The sequence below is a fragment of the Tasmannia lanceolata genome, unplaced genomic scaffold (genome assembly GCF_043159265.1).
Source record: "Tasmannia lanceolata isolate RefF3 unplaced genomic scaffold, GAP_Taslan_0.1 ptg000005l, whole genome shotgun sequence".
NCBI classification, from domain to species: Eukaryota; Viridiplantae; Streptophyta; class Magnoliopsida; order Canellales; family Winteraceae; genus Tasmannia; species Tasmannia lanceolata.
The window spans coordinates 21,672,072-21,691,030 of record NW_027518682.1 but is presented as its reverse complement, the minus strand read 5'-3'; the positions used below and the strand labels follow the sequence as shown (position 1 = coordinate 21,691,030).

The following is an 18,959-nucleotide window of genomic DNA, read 5'->3' as shown; positions in this document are numbered from 1 at the left end:
ACAGAAAGCAATTCAATCTTTCACTTGTGAGTTTAATCCAACGGTTGCAGCCCGATTGAAGCCCTCTCTCTATATTGGGTTCAAATAAGAGAACCAGAGAAGGAATTTTATTCGGTGGTGGTTCTTCATCAAAAGTACAGATCATCCCTTCTAAAGAGGACGTTTTCCTCTTTATCTCGTGAGAATTTATTTTTTCCACAAGGAAACCCACATCACGGTGGTGCCTCTCTTCCACCTTGGTTGACTCTTTGAATCCTTCACCTGCAATTTGGCCAAACCCTCTTCTCGTTTGAGGTTGTCGGAAAGTATCGAACAAATTTTTTTTGTGGAAAACCTCATTGTCTGCAAAAACTCCTGGTGGCCGAAACCTTGTGTTTTTCGGATTTGGGTGAAACCGTGGAGGCCGAAACCCTTTTCTGGGTTGGGATTTCACTTGGAGCAGCACCTAGTGGACACATTCACATCGGTTGAATTCTCTCCAAATCAGGTGCACACTTTACAGGTTTTATTTCATATAAATACTACAATGGAAAAGAATGGTATGCCTTTTGAGATGGTCAAACTTCAATCCTTTGGTGGATCTGAGTTTAACTCATGGAAGCGAAAGACTCAATTCAATCTAAAATATATGAATTGTTTTTACACTGTTTTGAGTACATTTGCTGAGACGATGAAGAAGTTGATGAATCTCAATGGCTTAGAGATGATGATTTCTGCAAAGACTACTTGTTGAATTGTCATTCAGATCGTCTTGCAGAAACCTATAGTAAATTTAACACTGCTAAAGCAATATGGGACAACTTAGATGCTCAATTCAAGAAGGAGGAGGAATTGTCCAAGACCCATCTTGTGGACAAATTCATGGATTTCAAGTTTCAAGGAGACAAGGAAATCACTCCTCAAGTAAATGATCAAGAGAATTTGAGATCTAAGTTGCATAATGAAAAAAATAGTTGTCTGTGATTCGTTTCTTGTGGATGCTATTATATACAAGTTACCATCTACATGGCACTCTTTCAAAACCGAGATGTATCGGAAAAAGGTGCAAGTGGGACTGCATGATCTCAAACGATTCATTCGAATCGAAGATGAGAATCGAGCTAGGAATAACTTGGAGATGGTTAGACAGCAACAATCTGCTGCTAATGCGGTAATATATCCCAAGAAATTTTCTCGGAAATCCAAGTCACCTAAAAGTGACCATCCCAAGTTGGAGGCCAAAAAGACTATCTTTCAGAAAAAGAAGGGCAAGTGCCACAACTGTGGAAAATGGGGTCACTTTGCTGCAGAGTGTAAACAACCTAAGAAGGCTAAATCTGACACACCACAAAAGGAGCTCATATGATTGTGGGCAGTGCTGCGCCTAAGAGTTTTATTGCCATGTTAGGCAATGGTAAGGCCAGTACTTCTTCAGACTGGTGGTTAGATACAGGAGCCACCTGCCATGTTTGCAACTCGAAGAAACTACTTACGGATGCTGTTGGCGTGAAAGAGACCGTTACAGTGGCTAGTGGAGCTGAGGCAAAGGTGCCTCACACTGGAACTGCGAACCTGGTCCTTTCTTCAGGTAAAATACTAACTTTAAAAAATATTAAAGTAGTTCCTGCTATTCAAAAGAATTTAATTTCTATTAGTTTTTTTGACAATGCTGGCATGTGTTCATCTTTTTTGGGTGGTAGAGTAACTTTAATTGTTAACTCTTATTATTTTGGTTGTGCTTTCTTAATCGATGGTATGTATAGATTGAGTTTAGCAAATGAAACTGTTAGTCAGGTTAGTTCCACTTTGATTGATCCTAAGTTGTTACACACTAGATTGAGACATGTGAACTATCGAAAAATGGTCAAACTTGCTAAAAATTATAATATACCTTTAGATACATCGATTCGATTTAACAGATGTGAAGTGTGTGCACAAACCAAGATCACTAGAAAACCTTTTCGTTGGGTTTCTAGGAGCACACAACTTCTTGAGTTAATACATTCTGACCTCTGTGACTTTAAAAGCTTCACCACTCGAGGTGGTCGGAAGTATTTAATCACTTTTGTAGACAATTTGTCTAGATATTGTCATATTTATCTCCTAAAATTGAAAGATGAAGCTTTTGATAAATTTAAAATTTTCAAGAATCGTGTTGAAAATAAATTGAACTTGAAAATTAAGCGATTTAGGAGTGATAGAGGAGAAGAATACACTTTGACAGAGTTCAAGGCATTCTGTGCCTCTCAGGGCATAATCCTTGAAACTACTGCTCCTTACTCACCTCAATCTAATGGCATAGCTGAACGTAAGAACATGACGTTAACTGAAATGTTAAACTCTATGTTATTGACAGCTGGCATGCCTACTAGCTATTGGGGAGAAGCAGCTTTAACTGCAAATCACATCCTGAATAGAGTACCACACTCTAAGTTGCCATCTACTCCTTATGAGTTATGGCATAAACATCCTTGTAGATATGACACTCTTAAGACTTGGGGCTGTATTGCTTATGTGAGGATACAAGACCCTAGAAGACCTAAGGTAGGACCTCGAACAAACACTTGTGTTTATCTAGGTGGTGCAGAAGATTGTGCTGCTGATCGGTTTTTGGATCTATCTACCAATTTGGTTATAGAATCTAGAGATGCAGTATTCTTTGAGAATAAATTTCTCAGAGATCATGGTTTGAACCTACCTGGCGATACTGAGAAGGTTACAGAATCGCATGTAGAGTTTGCACAGAATACTTCTGACACCTGTCCTACACTGATTTCTACATCAGAACCTTTAAGAGTTTCTACAAGAGATAGAGTACCCAAGAACTTTGGTAAGGACTTTGTGACTTACCATGTAGAGAATGATCCATCAACCTATAAGGAAGCGATGAGATCTAGGGACTCTTTGTTGTGGGCAGAAGCCATTGATGATGAAATGAGCTCTCTGTTACAAAATCAAACTTGGCAGCTAGTCGATTTGCCAAAAGGGGCTAAGACTGTGGGATGTAAGTGGATTTTGAAGAAGAAACTTAATCCTGACGGATCCATAGCTCGGTATAAAGCACGTTTAGTAGCTAAGCGCTATACTTAAGTCAGTGGGATAGACTACTTTGATGTTTACTCACCGGTCTGTCATTTGGCAACGATAAGAATTCTTCTTGCTTTGGCTTCTATTGAGAAGTATGTTGTGCATCAAATGGATGTAAAAACGGCTTTCCTTAATGGAGACCTCACCGAGGAAATCTACATGAACCAACATGAAGGGTTTGTCATGGAGGGTTTCGAGAACAAAGTTTGTAAGTTACACAAATCTTTGTATGGTCTTAAACAAGCACCTAAATTGTGGCATCAAAAATTTGACAAGGTCGTAAAGAGCTTTGGTTTTCAGACCAGTTACTCAGATAAATGCCTTTACTTTTGGGTTGCGATTATTTGCTTGTATGTAGACGATATGTTGATTCTTGGTTCCGATCTCTCTGTAGTGAGTGACGTGAAAACCACTTTGGCTCAAGAATTCGACATGAAAGATCTTGGTGTGGTTGACACCATTCTTGGTATGAAAGTAAGTTTTGAAAGGCAAGGGATTACTCTTAGCCAAGCCCATTATATTGAAAAACTACTTTCTACATGGGGATACAGTGAGTGTAAACCGATTGAGACACCATTTGATTACACCAAGAAGCTGATCTCTAATGAAGGAGACAATGTGAATCAGTTAGATTATTCTAAACTGATTGGTAGTCTCATGTATGCTATGAGTTGCACTCGGCCAGATATAGCCTTTACAGTTGGCATGCTGAGTCGTTTCACTAGTAATCCTGGCCATGAGCACTGGGATGCCCTGATGAGGCTGATGAGATACCTTAAGGGTACTCAAGGATATGCTCTATGTTATAATGGCTATTCTCCTATCTTGGAAGGGTATTCTGATGCATCATGGGGTTCAGAATTAGGAAACAGAAAATCTACCAGTGGTTATATTTTTACACTGGGTGGAGCCGCTGTTGCATGGAAGTCAAAGAGACAGACTTGTATTGCTCTGTCATCTATGGAATCGGAACTTTATGCTTTAGCTTCTACAGGAGATGAAGCAGAGTGGATAAGAGATCTGATCCTGGACATTCCATTGACCCATTTAAATATTAACTCTTTAAGTTTGTTCTGTGATAATCAAGCTACAATTACGATTGTGAAAAACTCACTCTTTAATGGTAAGAGGAGACATGTTAGGCTGAAACATGCCACGCTGAATTATCTTCTAGAACAGGGTATTATCACTTTGGTTGATGTGAGATCAAAGGATAATATGGCCGATGCTCTTACGAAGGGACTGAACAAAGATCGAATATTCAAAACTGCGGGGGAGATAGGGTTAAAGACTGTGTAGACGTGTCTTAACCTACATTCATATTATTTTGAATTTTTCGAATCTCCCTATCTTGGCCAAGATAAGCACTTGATATGTTTCAATGATGTTAACAGTTATCTTTATGTCATTCCACATTTGATGTCATGTCCTTCTTGGGAAAGGTTGTTTCATTCCAAACTTGATGATACAGCTTAACTCAATTTGGATATGATGCCTGTAACATTCCAAATGGAAACATGGAATGGTTCTTTGTAAAGAAACTGTTTAGGTCTGGTTCTTGATTGAAACTTGACATTGATGCTTATTGATATTGATATTTGTTTTTTCAGCCATTATGAAATTGTACTAAGTTCTTCTGGTAGAACTAGATACTTTTAGTAAAATACACAAATGATTGGATTCATTTTTTAATGAAATTCATATTTGATAATTTACAGGAATTGGCGAAATTGGAGGAGATTGCCTAAATTTGGATCTTGATGAGGATGACTTACTTGATGAGTGAATCCTTATAGCGCAGTGGGAACTATTATTTTCTTTTCCGTTGATTAAATAGTTCACCTATATATGAAACTGCTTATGTTTGAGTTTAGATTATTTCTAAAACTCTTGGTTGTTCTTTAAAGTAATTTTGTTTTCAGTTGGATTACAAATCTTTATTGATGTGGTGATATGGATGATTCAATAATTTTGTTTGGACATCACATTATCTATCTATTGGATTGTGCTATATGTAGAACATAGGAGGAGATTGTTGGGTATATAATATAACCCATGTATGTTCTAATATAAGCCCAATAGATAATGGATCAGGTGTAGTGGGCCCATTTGGGCTGGAGCCCATTAACCTCTTATAACCCTAGTGTATCTCTATATATAGGGGCTGGAGGCAACAAACTTGGTATTCCAAACTAGATACCTTGGGTGTAATGCTTTAAGCATCCTGGCTTAAACCCTAATACTCTAACACAAACTAGCAACATGAAAGTAAACAAACATCTTACATAATGCCTATTTGATTGTTGTTATCTGTTCCCCAAGCAATAATAATCTCATATTGGCAATTTCATTTCCTTTCTTTACACTACATGGTCCAACAACACTTTCGAAGGATTACTAGCACAAGCACAAAGGAGGTTTCCCCAACTGCACCAGAAAAAGAACTATATTTCCTTCTGCCAACTCACTTTCCACTCTAGTTCACATCACCCCTTATTTAGCCAAATTATTCTACATTCCAGCCTTCACAGATCTGGGTTGTCAGCATGGATCCACGAAATCGTATTTGACAAATCTCCCTCTACCTTCAACTTACCAATCAACTGACGTACAAAAGTGTGCAAACCGTGGTGAAGGGTACTCACCTCCGCCTTCTGAGTAGTCAGCATGACTAACATGCATGCCAAGATGATAAGTAAACTTTTAAATCCATCCCCTCGGCCATAGTAGTGTTTGAAAACTTGACAACACAAAAACAGGATGGATTGATTTCCAAGTTTGACTTGGCTTTCCGGTTAAAACAAACTGATTGACATATTTTAATAGATATGCAAAGTTCCAAATTGATCAGTTATTTTTAGAACGCCAAATTTTGCTTTTGTTTCAAGTAAATATATGGCACAATCATGGATGCTATGCCTCTTTTCTTTTCTAAATGCAGCTGTCCCCCTCGAGATATCTCAGGCATGATTCTTTCCATTCTGCAGGAGAACTAGTATTGCAGAAACTAGAGGAGGTTGAAAGTTCTGTTAAGGTAAAAGAGCACCATTTTCTTTTTCTTTTTCTTTTCTTTTCTATATATGTTATTTCCCCAGCTTATAAGACATGCTCTGTTACCAATGATGCTGCAGAGGGTTAAGAATTTAATTGAGGAACACCATTGTCAAACATCAGACTCTATAGTTTGAAGCAAGTGAACTCACGTTGCAATCCATATTGAGGTTTGATTACTCACTTTCTCTCAATTCATTCTTTTATTAGGATATCACCATATCCCCATATTGTCTCCAAAGTTATCATTCCCGAAATTGCATATTGTGCCTTCCAGATCAAACCATTCATCGTTCGCAGCCATGGAAAGCACTCTCTCATTTAGCTTTGCATCTCCCAACTCTCAAACGCCCAAATTATTTCTACTCATTGTCCAACTCATGCATGTGATACTTCACTAGCATGCATCAAAGTCCCTTTGTATTGAAGGCACCAAGTATGGATTATGTTTTATCATTCAATGAGAAAGTATGACATCATTGCAGTTAATTGTTGTAGCAAGAGGATTATTGTCGTTACTCTTTTTTTTTTATGAATCATAATTATTAATGTTGTGGTTACTTGATACAAAGTCCCAGACAAAAGTTTTGAGCTTCCTTATGGCGTAGTGGCACACATTTCAATTGTTGATTGAGTTACATCTTTATTTAAGTTGTGTAAGAGGTTATTACCTTGACATTTCCAATGAAAGAATAAGACGTCAAAATGGTCGGATTATTTCCAACCATTTTAGTAATATTCTAAGACATCAAAAATATAATATTGAAGATCAATTGTGAACTTACAAAGATGTTTGTTTTGCTTGCAAGCCTGAAATTAGTTGATGTTAAACCTGAAAAAGTATTTCCTTGCCTTCAAGTTTGATCAAGGCAAATTGGGTTATCTTGTAATCGGTTTCTATCTGCCTAAACCAATGTACCAAGGAAAACCAAAAAGTCACAAAAAAGTTGAGTTCTGTAATTAATGGTAAATATATCCCCTGATTATCAAGTTCCTTAGTTTTCAATTCACTTTCATTTTTAAAGCATGCTTTATTAATAAAACACCTGCTTTATTCATGCCAACTAATCCATTTTTAAAGAACCAGTTGTAAAAGATTACACCACGTTATTATGCATATATTGATTTTTGCGTACTTACGTCTTAAAACTTTAACAAGGTTTCTAGTAGTAGAATTAAAGGGTGCCACTTCATGGACAAGGAACTAATAAGTAAAATAGTGGGAAAGTATGTACTCTTTTTTACGAGAAATTATATGGTGCAAGGCCTTACAACAATAAGGCCCTTGTACGGTGGAAGTACTAACCTTGATATTTGATCCAACAGCTGCTTCTCAAAAAGTGAGCTGCTGTTGGATCAAATATCAAGGGTGGTACGCTTACTGTATTGTTGTAAAGCCTCACACCATATAAAAACTCCTTTTTTACAGCCAAACGCATCAGGACACCCAACTTTACTACTAAACTACTAGTTAAGTCTTCCAATGTACAACCAAACAGGCCCGATATGTTTCGAATACTTTTCTTGGGATGTGTACTCGTTCCCATCTCTGCTTCCTGCTGGTAATTTTGATACTGACACTCCATGCTTCATTAAACACTTCTCTCATTGGCTGTTAGATGGATTTGATGGGAATTGTAACCGTCTATTAACAGATAAGAGAAGTGTACAATAAAGAGAGATGTGTTTATTGTCTAAACAATGTAGTGCTAATATCGTCCCCCTATTTTTTCACATTAAAGTTAAAGGGAAAGCCTTGAAGATTTTGGCAAAGGTAGTTTGGGTCAGGTGAATCTCGAAGCTCAAATCAGTACCATGGTTACAAAAATTCTTGAAATAAATGAAACTTTTTATTAAAAGTTCCGAATTTTTTATGTCTCGTTTTCGAATAAAAAATTCTCAAGCAATTAAAAATGGAAAATGATATTCCCACACACTTGGCACTACATCCTTCACTATTTGCACGGCCATTGACCGTATGACTCCATTTCGAAGTCGCTTTTAAAGGTTGTCACATTTCTCAAATGCTCTCAACAAAAAAATTTAGAAGTGAAAAGAAAAGAATACTGCCATTATTGAAACAAGGGTGTGAGGATGCCATTTCCTTTAAAAATCTGGCTTTTTTTTTGGAATTAAATGTGAGCTTTATAAATAATGCATCAATTTCTCAATATTTTTAATTCTCTTGAGAAATTCAGAACTATTAAAAAAAAAATGTTTTAGCGAAAACTGAATTGACATCCTAATCTAGTCCTATACATTATTTTTGTTATTTCACAGTTTAAGTTTATATATAGTAAATAAATATTAAAAAGGCATGCTGTCATAGTATAAAACATTAAATAATGCCATCTGCAACAGCATAAGCTTTTGGAATAACGGGTAGTTTCACATGGTATCAGGGCAAGAGGTTCTTGGTTCAAAACTCAGGGGAGTGTTCAAATATAAAAGATTAAATAACGCCATCCCCAACGGCTTAAGCTTTTGGAGTAATTGGTTGTTTCACACAACCATTTTCTCCTAAACCTTCCCAAGCATTTCTGAAATTTTCTCAAACATTGCCATGCCGAATTACTCTGAAATCCAAACTTTGTAACTGTGCCTAGTGGTAACAATCAGCATTAGAAAGAAGGAAAACCCATTGTTTATTAGAGGTGTGGAAATAAGTTTTCCGTTGTTTTTACGTTCATTCGGTAGAGCATTTCATAGTTTCAAAACTCCCCCGCATCATCGTCAACTCACCCGAGTAGGCTCCCTTTTACCTTGGCCGCATTTTATCCAGCATTTTGCCATACAAATTCAATCAAACTCCTTTGACTCTTCCAAGTATGACCACATCAACTCCACAATCAGCCACCTCATCTGAGTATTCACCCACGTCAAATGAGTACTATTCATACCACGCTGAGTTAACTAGGATTTGCTTTGGCTGCATTTTGAAACACTGCTCGCTTGGCAGCTTACCAATCCAATTCATGTTTTAGCAGAAACTCAACACAAATAGCTTTAGTAATTACAAGGGATACTGATACCACTAGATTCTCCAATTATGTGATCCACAGGAACCGTTACATATCATCCAATATCTTGTTGCCATTGTCTGATTTCTTTGGTAATAAGTTTGTGTTTTAGATGAGGAATCAATGCAGTAAACACCACTGAATCTGTAGATTTCTTATACAGAGTCTCCATCAGCAGTTTCATAGCAAAGATTTCAATCTATCTCGCTCTGTCCGGACATGGCTCCTGGTAATATCCTTAATGCAACAGCAGCCATTAAGAGCCATGGTAAGCTCAAGTTCATCCTTCAGCATTTCTATAGTCCTCCTCACTCCGGATTCTCCCTTTGCTGCCAAGCCATAGATCACAGGCCTTCCAACCTACATAAGAAATTAAAAGTAGGAAAACACAATGACGAAGATCATATAATTTAAAACTTAGATTGTGCTCGTCAACCATTCTCTGCCATAATTCTTTCAAGAAAAAAGTGTTCTGCAAACCCAATTATCCAAATCCCGTCAAAATAGCGTGGGAGAATCAGATTTTCGCCTGTTTTTTCAAAGCTTGGTGGAGTTACTTCGCGGAATTCTGACTCTCCCATTTCGCATGTTATTCTCAGGGAGTCAAGTGCATTCTAAAATTAATTCAGTTATTTTACTAATAAACAGCCTACCAAAACAGCTTGGGCACCAAGAGCTAATGCTTTGAAAACATCAGTGCCCCGCCGGACTCCTCCGTCTAAGAGGACAGGTACTTTTCCTGCCACAGCTTGAACCACCTGCAAATTGGAACATAATTATAGAGATGGAAGAATGAACTACCTCTGAATTTGACATAGTTATAGAAATTCAACTAACACGTATGAAAATAGAAAACTCGGTGCCTCTTTAGATGCCACCAAAATCAGTCCTTAGATGCAAATTTTATTTTTTTTTAAAATTGACAAATATATTCATACCAGCAAAATTTACAATGGGACCAGTAGTCCCACGAGATTTACATAGTATGAATTGCCTAGGAGCATTCTCCTTGGCCCAAAAGAAAACCCCATTACCCCTTACAGTACACATTAGCCTCAATTGTATCGAATCCAACAAAAATTGCCATATTATGGGGCCCACCAAGTCAAGATCTTGACCTGTCACGTCACACAGATTTCTCCACCACATACCGAATTCGATTTTCAAAAATTCCGTTCTAAGGCGCAGAGCTATCGTGCGCCTCTAACCATGCACGATAGCCAACCACCCAACAATATTATCGGATCTCCGGCGGCCTCCACCTTATACCACCACCAAACACCGGCGGATTATCCTCCCCGTCGTCGATCACCTCCTTCTCCACAGTCACCACCTCCAGTCCCTCCTACATCTCCTCCACAAAAGACATCTCCACCGGGGGAATCTCAGCCACCACCGTCATCAAGAATCCGGCAACCTCCACTTTTCAAAAAAAAAAAAAAAAGAATCCGGCAACCTCCATTGCCACTGGCCACCACTCCCGTCCTCAGGCCACCACCCATGATCTTGATTCCGAAGACCACAACCTCCTACGGCCAAACCCAGCAACCCTATTGCTAAATCCGGCAATCAACAGCCTCCCAGATCCTCGACGGCCTCCAGATCCGATAATCCATGGCCTCTACGGCCTCCCTCCACTTATAGACAGCCTTCCACGGCTCCAAGTCCAGCAACTCACGGCCTCCAGCAACCTCCACGGTTTTCCTCGGCTCCATATCCATCTTCACTGCCTCCACGGCTCTAGATCCAGCCTCCACAGCGCTAGATCTAGCCACCACGGAAGAGCCATACTCCAGATCTGGCCTCCACGGTTCCAAATCCGGCCTCCATGGCTCATCTTTTGCCAGCAATGGGGAGAGACGAGAAAGAGAGGGTGAGACTCAAAAAATACAGAGGAAGAGAGGGAGACGAGAGAGAGCCAGCAATGGGGAGATACGAGAAAGAGAGGGTGAAACTCAATATATATATATATATATATATATATATATATATATATATAGAGAGAGAGAGAGAGAGAGAGAGAGAGAGAGAGAGACCGCCTCCCTCCCTAGGGCTTCCGTTGACCTTGGGAGGGAGCGCCGCTTCAAAATTGCCGGTCCTAAGTTGCAAATGAAATTATTTTTAGTTAATCTTACTGAAAAATGGGACACTGAGGCCTCTTTGATATAACAGTTCTAAACCTATTGTAACCATTATTTGCAAATAACCATATTTGGCTTAAAAACCATTTGCATGTAAGGTTATGTACAAATAATTTTTAGAGGTGCCCAAAGAGGCCCATGCAAAGATGAGACAGAAAGATTATATCTTATAGCTAAATTTTGTGATCCAAGAGTTTCACTTCAGTCAGTGCATAGCCAATACTTTTTCCTTACTTTTGTGTTTGATCAAGAGTACAAGTACATGGAACTAGAAATTAAGAAAAATAACTTTAAAATCTGATTATCATTTATTTTCCTGTTTTTTCCAGGTAAAGAAAAACTAATAACTTTTTAACTATTAAGAGCAAAGCAACACCTCTTCAAGAACAGAAATTGTGGCTGGTGTATAATCAAGCTGACGAGCACCATGGTTGGATACAATTATCCCAGCAAAACCTACTTCCACGGCCTTTCTAGCTGTCAAAGATGAGTGCAACTATCAGACATGCCAACTAGACCATGAAAGAAAGATGTAATTCATTTGTAAAGAGACAGTGAGATTTCCTTTTCTAATGTTATGCATTTTTACAGTGAAAAGAAAAACAAGGAATTTTGGAATAGCAGAAACCATCAACTTACCATCTTCTGCAGTGAGCACGCCCTTGATCAGAATCGGCAGGTTCGTTATAGATTTCAACCATCCCATGTCCTGCAACCATTACAATACAGTTATAAAGCACACACACACACAAAAAGATTTTTCCAGTGGAGAAACCAAACACTGAGTCTGGTAACTCATCTTGTTTAAATACTAAATTATAAGACAAAGGTACAAGTCGGGGATCATAAAACATGAACATAACACATTGGTTTAAAGTAAAAATCTCCACCTAAGCTATGATGTAATAGAAAAAGGAAGAAACAAAGTGTGACCGAAGAGGTTAATCTATCCAAGAATTCCTTGGGTTTTAGTTTTTGTTCACTTTACGCAAAAAGAAACAGAAAGAACAACCTAGAAGATAAGTTAGGGCCTCTCTGGATACTTCAAAATTATTTGCATATATTCTTATATTCATCTTTTTTGTTAAAAATGAATATTTGCAACTAATGGTTATAACATAACTGTTTTAGAAGTGATATCTCCAAAGAGACCTTAATGTCCCATTTGCAAATTATGTTACAATAGAACAATCTTATTTGCAAATAAGGGCCAATTTTGGTTGCATCCAAAGAAGCTCTTAGACCTGTTCGTTTTGGATTTTGAGAATTGATTTTGAGTCCAAAACTGATTATTGGACTCAAATTCAATTCTCAAAATCCAAAATGAACAAGGCCTTGATGTGCGTAATAGGTGAATAAAAGACGGTTCTCTTCAACCTAATTTGTATTTAGGAGAAACAAACATTGTTCATTTCCTATACCTTCCAACTCAGAGAACGATCCATGGTCTGTGACGCAAATGCTTCTAGCTTAGATCCCCCTTCCTGCAAAGAATAATGAAATGAAATGACAGGTAACAACAATTTAAAGTCATTGTTTCTTTTCAAATTTAATATTTGTAAAGTACAAAAAACACATTTTGTGATTACTACTAGTCTTCAGTCTTGACTGTCAACAAAGACAAGTTCTTGAAAATAAAGAAAAGGACATTTACTACTAGTCTTCATAGCATGATCATATTGAGTCAATCAATAGAGGCCTATTACAAGACTTATGACAAGGTGGTAACTTGGATTGAAAAATACATTATATATATTGACTCCAATAAGTCAGAGAGATCATCAATTCCCCATTATTATAGGGATTTCAAATGAAACCAACTTGGGTAGTTGGTCTTTTCAAAAAATGATGGTTAGATAAAGGGCACAAAGTAATAGAAATCTGTAGGGCAGTGGTTATTCCCTGCTTGGCCTCCATACCATATTGTAATGATTACTAATCCTATATTCAGGAGATAAAATAGCATAATTGATTGGATTAAAATTCCAAGACAAAAAAGATGCAAGATGCATAAGCATCAAGCATGGGGATTTCCCTACATACAAAGATTGACAAGAAAAAAGGAAACAAGAACTGAAACAGAAAGAAGGAAACAAGAAATAACGAAATTAGTATTAAAATAATTTTTTTAGAAGATAACTATAAAGCAATAAGAGACAAATCAATTACATCAAGCATGGGGATTTCCCTACATACAAAGATTGACAAGAAAAACTCAGTTTACTTAATCTATAAACTAAATCGCTAGCCACCCTACACAGAGATTGTTTGCCTTATATGGATAGATCATATTTTCTTTGAAGAAGAGAAAAGAATATGGGGGTAAGCTCTGCCCCTTGTAAACTTGTTTGTTTTTGCTGTTTTAATAAAAAATTTCCTTTCTGGTTCAAAAAAAGGATTTGTAGTAGAAATAAAACACAACTTGACTATTCAGCATTGTTATCTCCAGAGATCTACTAACATCAGAATCAAGAGGGAGCATTCTTTGGCACCAACAGCTATTAAACAAGAAAGCATTTATTGAATCAAATAACATGAGGGATTCCAGCTTGCGTGGTTTATACAGTTAGAAGTGTAAACACACTAAAGAGTATGAATTTCTAATTTCTACTCACAGAGTCAACGTCCACTGGTAAGAGACCTTCAAGGTTCTTCAATTTAGGTGCAACCATTCTGCGGAAGGAAACGACATAATGTTCACTGGATCACTGTTTATGGAACGCTCGCAATTTGGCATCATCCAATCAAAGCTTCTTAAATGCTAACCATTATGTTATCATCCTCAATGGAAAAAAAAACTAAAGCATACCAAAATAACAAGGTCACAAGACCATTTAATTTGTGAAAATGCAACACAGAAATTATAGTTCTTAGTTCTGCAGGGTAAAATATAATCATGTTCCGTAGTATGCTTGCCTAAAACTTGAAACCAATAGGCGCGACCAGGCTGTCGACAAATGTAGAACACACAACACATAGAGTGAAGAGAAATAACGCGAAAGAGTTTTACACCTTGTGGTAGCTAAATGCTGTGTTGCTTTATGGTTTACAAAGTACACTTTGATAGGGAGTTACTATCCAAGGCACTCACTTCTCCTCAAATTGTTCCATCTGTCAACATATTCATTATTCAGCTATAGCATACATGTTGACACTGGGAACCATACCTATGATATATATAAAATACAAAGGGATTCTATAATATGAAATATAAAAGATAGTTACCTTAGATATTTTAAAATTTAAACAATACATGTATTCAATTGTTAACAAACACAAGAGTTACGTTGTTATATTTATACCTCCTTAGTAAAGAAAAATCCCAAGATCATCTTCAACTATTTTGTTTTGAAAATTAAGATCATCTTCAACTATAAGAATGCAAACATTGAACTCTAAGAATAATGTACATATATAAAAGAGCAAGATAGTATTGTATTATCAAAAGTATGCTGCACTATGCCGACCCCAACTAGTTTGGGACAGAGGCTTTGTTGAGTTGAGTTGAGTATGCTGCACTATAGAATACTATATATGGTAAAAGTACAAATGGTTTATACTAGACTAATCTTTTAACAAGAATGTAAAGGATTCTTACTTGTTCTTTATGTCTGCTTCCCTTCTACCAATTCTAGGGGCGTCAGCTGTAAGAACAATAGCCTTAAATCCATTCCTCTCAGCTCTTTGTACCAACTCAGCAGAAACATCTCGTTGTTTGTATACCTATGCATATAGGGGTAGCAAGCCACTGAATGTGCAAGGAACTTATACGCGAAAAAAAAAAATTCATTGCCGAAACTTCTGAAAGAAGAGCATACATATAACTGAAAGAAGCGAATAGCATCACAACTGGCGGCAACCTCCTCAATGGTGCAGGTGGAACTAAAGGATAGCACCTGAAAACAAAATGGCTCTAAAAGTTTAGACATAAAGTAAAAAAATAAGTACATAATAATTCCTTTCATTTTATACCATGATTGTGTTACATGCTGCCGCAGCTCTGGCTGTTGCTGCTTCTCCTAACAGAAACGTAAAACTGTAATTAGGATACAGCGTTACACATAAAATACATCTAATTCAAAAGTCAGAACTCTTCAATTAGTACAGAGTACAAACCTTCAGGGTGTGCGAACTTATGATGTGATGTTGGGGCAATCATGATGGGTGCCGAAATGTTATACCCTAATATAGTTGTCGACATATTTATATTGTTCACATCTACGAGAATCCTTGGCTGAAACCTGAGAATCCATATGAACTAATGGGTAAAATGGTAGATCCAATTCCAGACATTAACTAAATAACCAAATCAATGAGTAAATGGTACGTGATTCTTTGAAATGCTTTGATATTATCCCTCAAGGTATACTGGTCCTCAGCTCCTCCACTGTAGAAATCATAGTACATCTTTGGAAGTTTCTGCCTGGCCAATTCTTGAAACTCACTCACATTAACTGGATCAACGGCCATCTCTACCTCAAAAAGCAACCATTAACCTCTTGCATATATATGTTGTTAGGCATATTTGTCCAAAGTTCTCATCCTTGTACTACAACTAAGAATAGGATTAGATTATGTGTGTGCAGCAGCGAAGATTTTAAGTTGCTAATATATATGCTATATTGGCCACTGGAAGACAGTAATAAATCTGTTATACCAGATTTTATTTAATTATTCTGATTTTATTTTAAAAGAAAATCCTGGCTGGTAAATCCGAGATAGCAGCAGTATCTTGGTGGCTTATATATCAGAATCTTTTCAAAGAAAACATATCGATGGTTTCATCTCAAAAGTTGAAATTTTACCGGCTGATGACCAATAAAACATGACATTTCTTGTCTAATTTATGTGCTTTGCTGTTTATATCGGCCGATATAAATATCTATCTTGCATCGGGGAGAGGCCGACATCATGATATCGAACAAGATACAAACCAAATTGCCTGGGAGAAGTTTTGTAATATCATGCACCAGGTGATAGTATAAAATTAGAATATCAAACATTATGCTTGTATTCAGTATAAATTGATAGATCTTGAAGAAGGCAATGAAATGATATTGATTGAATAATTCTTGATGTATTACAATGGACCATAATGAGACCTTCTATATAAAGCACTCAAAGCTTATAGATAGAAAGAGATAAGAATAAAGATAGAGACAAGGATATAGATGGAAAGATCCTAATCTAGCCTGGTTTAATCATCTAGTCTAGTTGCCTCATGTAGCACCTAGTCAATCTAACAAGATTGATACGGTTGTCTCATATACTTTAATATGCCCCATCAAACATATGTGGATTGTATCTCAACTATAAGCAGACTTTGCCAATTTGTGTATTAAACATCATGAGAAGAGAATGGGTCACTATGGACCACTGCCTAAATAAGCAAGATTAGGCCGCGATGGGCATATCCTCAAAGGTTAGTTTAATGCATCGATCATCGTGGAATCTAGATTTACTCTTTCAGGCATGCACCTCAACTTGTTGTGAAAAGCCCCCGCAAAGCAAAATGAAACAGACAAACACAAGCAAACACACAAAGACACAAAGATTTATGTGGTTCGGTGTAAAGCCTACATCCACGGCAGACAACAAGGAAATCTATTGTAGGTACTGGAGATTACAAAAGAAAATTGGTATCTCTCACCAAACCCACCCTAAAACCCCTGTACACCCTTCTCACCCTTTCTTAGCTCTCAACCCTGTTCTAAAACTAGAATGTGAAAATAAACCCTAAAACCCCTTATACAAAGCGGGTCAAAACAAGCTTACCCTAACCAAGTCGAACTCACTTAAATAGGGGGTTGGCCGAGAGGTAAACAGGCCGCTTCCATGTCGCACATATTTTTCGGACCCAACCGAGTTGAATTCGAGACACCCAACTCAACACAATTTAATATAGCTACTATTTTAGGCATTTACCAATGTCAGATGCAGGTAGGGAGACACCCTCCTAACAATGGTAATAGGAGGTGGCCAGGTTTTCTTCTTGGTAGACAGCAGATAAAACTCGGTGCACCAAGGACAATGAGTTGGATGAAAGAAGTGACACGTGGCTAGGGGTAAGGGGCGGGTGTGATGGACAACACCTATCTAATATTCAATACTCTCTTCTATGTTATAAAAATATGAGGTCACCAACAATTTTAAGGGACTTGCTATGCAATTTTACATAAAGCCATTTCACGGCTCACTTTTTCAGTAGAGAACAGCCACTTGGTAACAGTTTTTGTCTTATTCATTTATTCATTTACTTCATATGAGGAGGGAGGCTGTTCTCTCCTGAAAAGGGGAGCCGTGAAATGGCTTTATGTAAAATTGCCTTGCAAACCCTCAATATTAATTATTAGATCTCCAACTATACTTTATAATCTTAACATGAATTAGGGAGAGAGTCTAGGCGATTTCCCAAAACAAATTTTACAGCGATGGAGAGTGGTGGAGGACATCCTACGTCGATGGAGTGGTGGTAAATGAAAAAAAAAGCTAAAAGGCAAGTTTTACCTTCTTGGAGTCCACCTCCTGAAGGGTGGTTAAAACTCAATTTTGACGGGAGCGTTATGGGGAATCCGGGTAGGGCTGGATTTGGTGGGGGTAATCAGGGATCATAATGGCAACATTATCATTGCGTATTACACGTCGGCAGGGGTGTTTGACACGAAGGAAGCTGAGGTGACAGCACTACTTAATGGGCTTAGATGGTTTTACTCTAATAACCTGGGACCACTGTTAGTGGAGGGCGATTCAAGCAATACCATTGCATGAGCAAAGGGCCTTAGTGATGGACCCTGGCGCTTCTAACAAAATTAACGAAATCAGAGATTTGGTATGCGCTATACGGCCACAGCTGGTACATAGAAGGAGGTCTGCTAAGAAGATGGCGGATATGTCTGCAAAAAAGGGGTTGATGGGGGTGATGTAATATTTAGGGGTGGGGAATTAGTGTATTCCTCTTTAACAATCTAATTGTAACATAGACAAGTGCCAAAGAAGGAAATGAGAAATTGCATATGCTTAAAGACAAACCAAACCGATTATAAAAAAAATCGAGATCAGACTTTCAGCTATTACACTTCTAAAAAGTTCAACTGGTAAACATGGATATAGATCTAGAAACCTCAAGTCATTAAACTGAAAAATGAAACATTACAGAACCAAGAAAAAAAAGAAAAAAAGCACAAGATTGCGAATCTTTTCTTAAGAATAAGGATCAGAAACTCACCAGAAATAAGAGAGAGAGCTTTGAAAAGGAAAATAAATGTAAGGGAGATGGGATGGGATTGGAGACTGTAAAACCTTGGTTAGAGAGATAATGATCTTACAGATGCGTCTGCCTTTTGACTTACCTAAAGTAAATTATTGTTTACTACGGACTTCCTTACTGTTCTATCATAGAAATTGGACCGTTGCTCATTTTTCACGTCCTTTGAAAAGCTGTGGAAAAAACAAACGAAAATCGAAATGACGAAAATAGCCTTATCTAAGGGTCAAATTTTCAAACAAATGCCATCATAATCAGCCATTAGTGGGCTTTGGATAAATGGTTGAGAGTCTCATCCGACACCGTATCAATTGGGCGGAGAGCTTAGCTTCCAACTGGCATTTGTCGCTCTCAAGTACAAAGGAAGTCATGGATAATAATAAAAAATTTCATATTTTTTGTCATTTTAAGATTTCA

The 18,959-nt window shown here is 37.5% G+C and overlaps 1 protein-coding gene across 4 annotated transcripts; it reads right to left on the bottom strand.

The window, feature by feature from the left end:
• Positions 1-8,738: 8,738 nt before the first annotated feature.
• Positions 8,739-18,682, bottom strand: LOC143877959 (peroxisomal (S)-2-hydroxyacid oxidase GLO4-like). 4 transcript variants are annotated; one of them, XM_077380307.1, is made up of 13 exons: positions 18,504-18,682; positions 16,084-16,220; positions 15,606-15,750; positions 15,395-15,519; positions 15,251-15,297; positions 15,097-15,174; positions 14,877-15,001; positions 13,894-13,951; positions 12,700-12,762; positions 11,918-11,987; positions 11,655-11,755; positions 9,791-9,895; positions 8,739-9,497 (listed from the first exon to the last, which is right to left on the bottom strand). In XM_077380307.1, exons 2-13 carry the CDS (start codon positions 16,103-16,105, stop codon positions 9,318-9,320), a joined length of 1,119 nt encoding a protein of 372 aa, XP_077236422.1. In that variant the 5' UTR covers positions 16,106-16,220; positions 18,504-18,682; the 3' UTR covers positions 8,739-9,317. The 4 variants fall into 4 exon arrangements, with proteins under 4 accessions (XP_077236422.1, XP_077236424.1, XP_077236423.1 ...); XM_077380309.1 differs by lacking the exon at positions 16,084-16,220 and having other exon boundaries at positions 15,606-15,833; XM_077380308.1 differs by lacking the exon at positions 16,084-16,220 and having other exon boundaries at positions 18,504-18,681.
• Positions 18,683-18,959: the final 277 nt, after the last annotated feature.

Coding starts and splice junctions, on each gene's coding strand:
- LOC143877959 (XM_077380307.1), bottom strand. CDS start 16,105: ATGTTTTATTGGTCATCAGCCG. Junction 15,520..15,605: donor AAAGCATTTCAAAGAATCAC/GTACCATTTACT, acceptor ATGGATTCTCAG/GTTTCAGCCAAGGATTCTCG. Junction 9,896..11,654: donor CAATTTCTGTTCTTGAAGAG/GTGTTGCTTTGC, acceptor TCCAATTTGCAG/GTGGTTCAAGCTGTGGCAGG.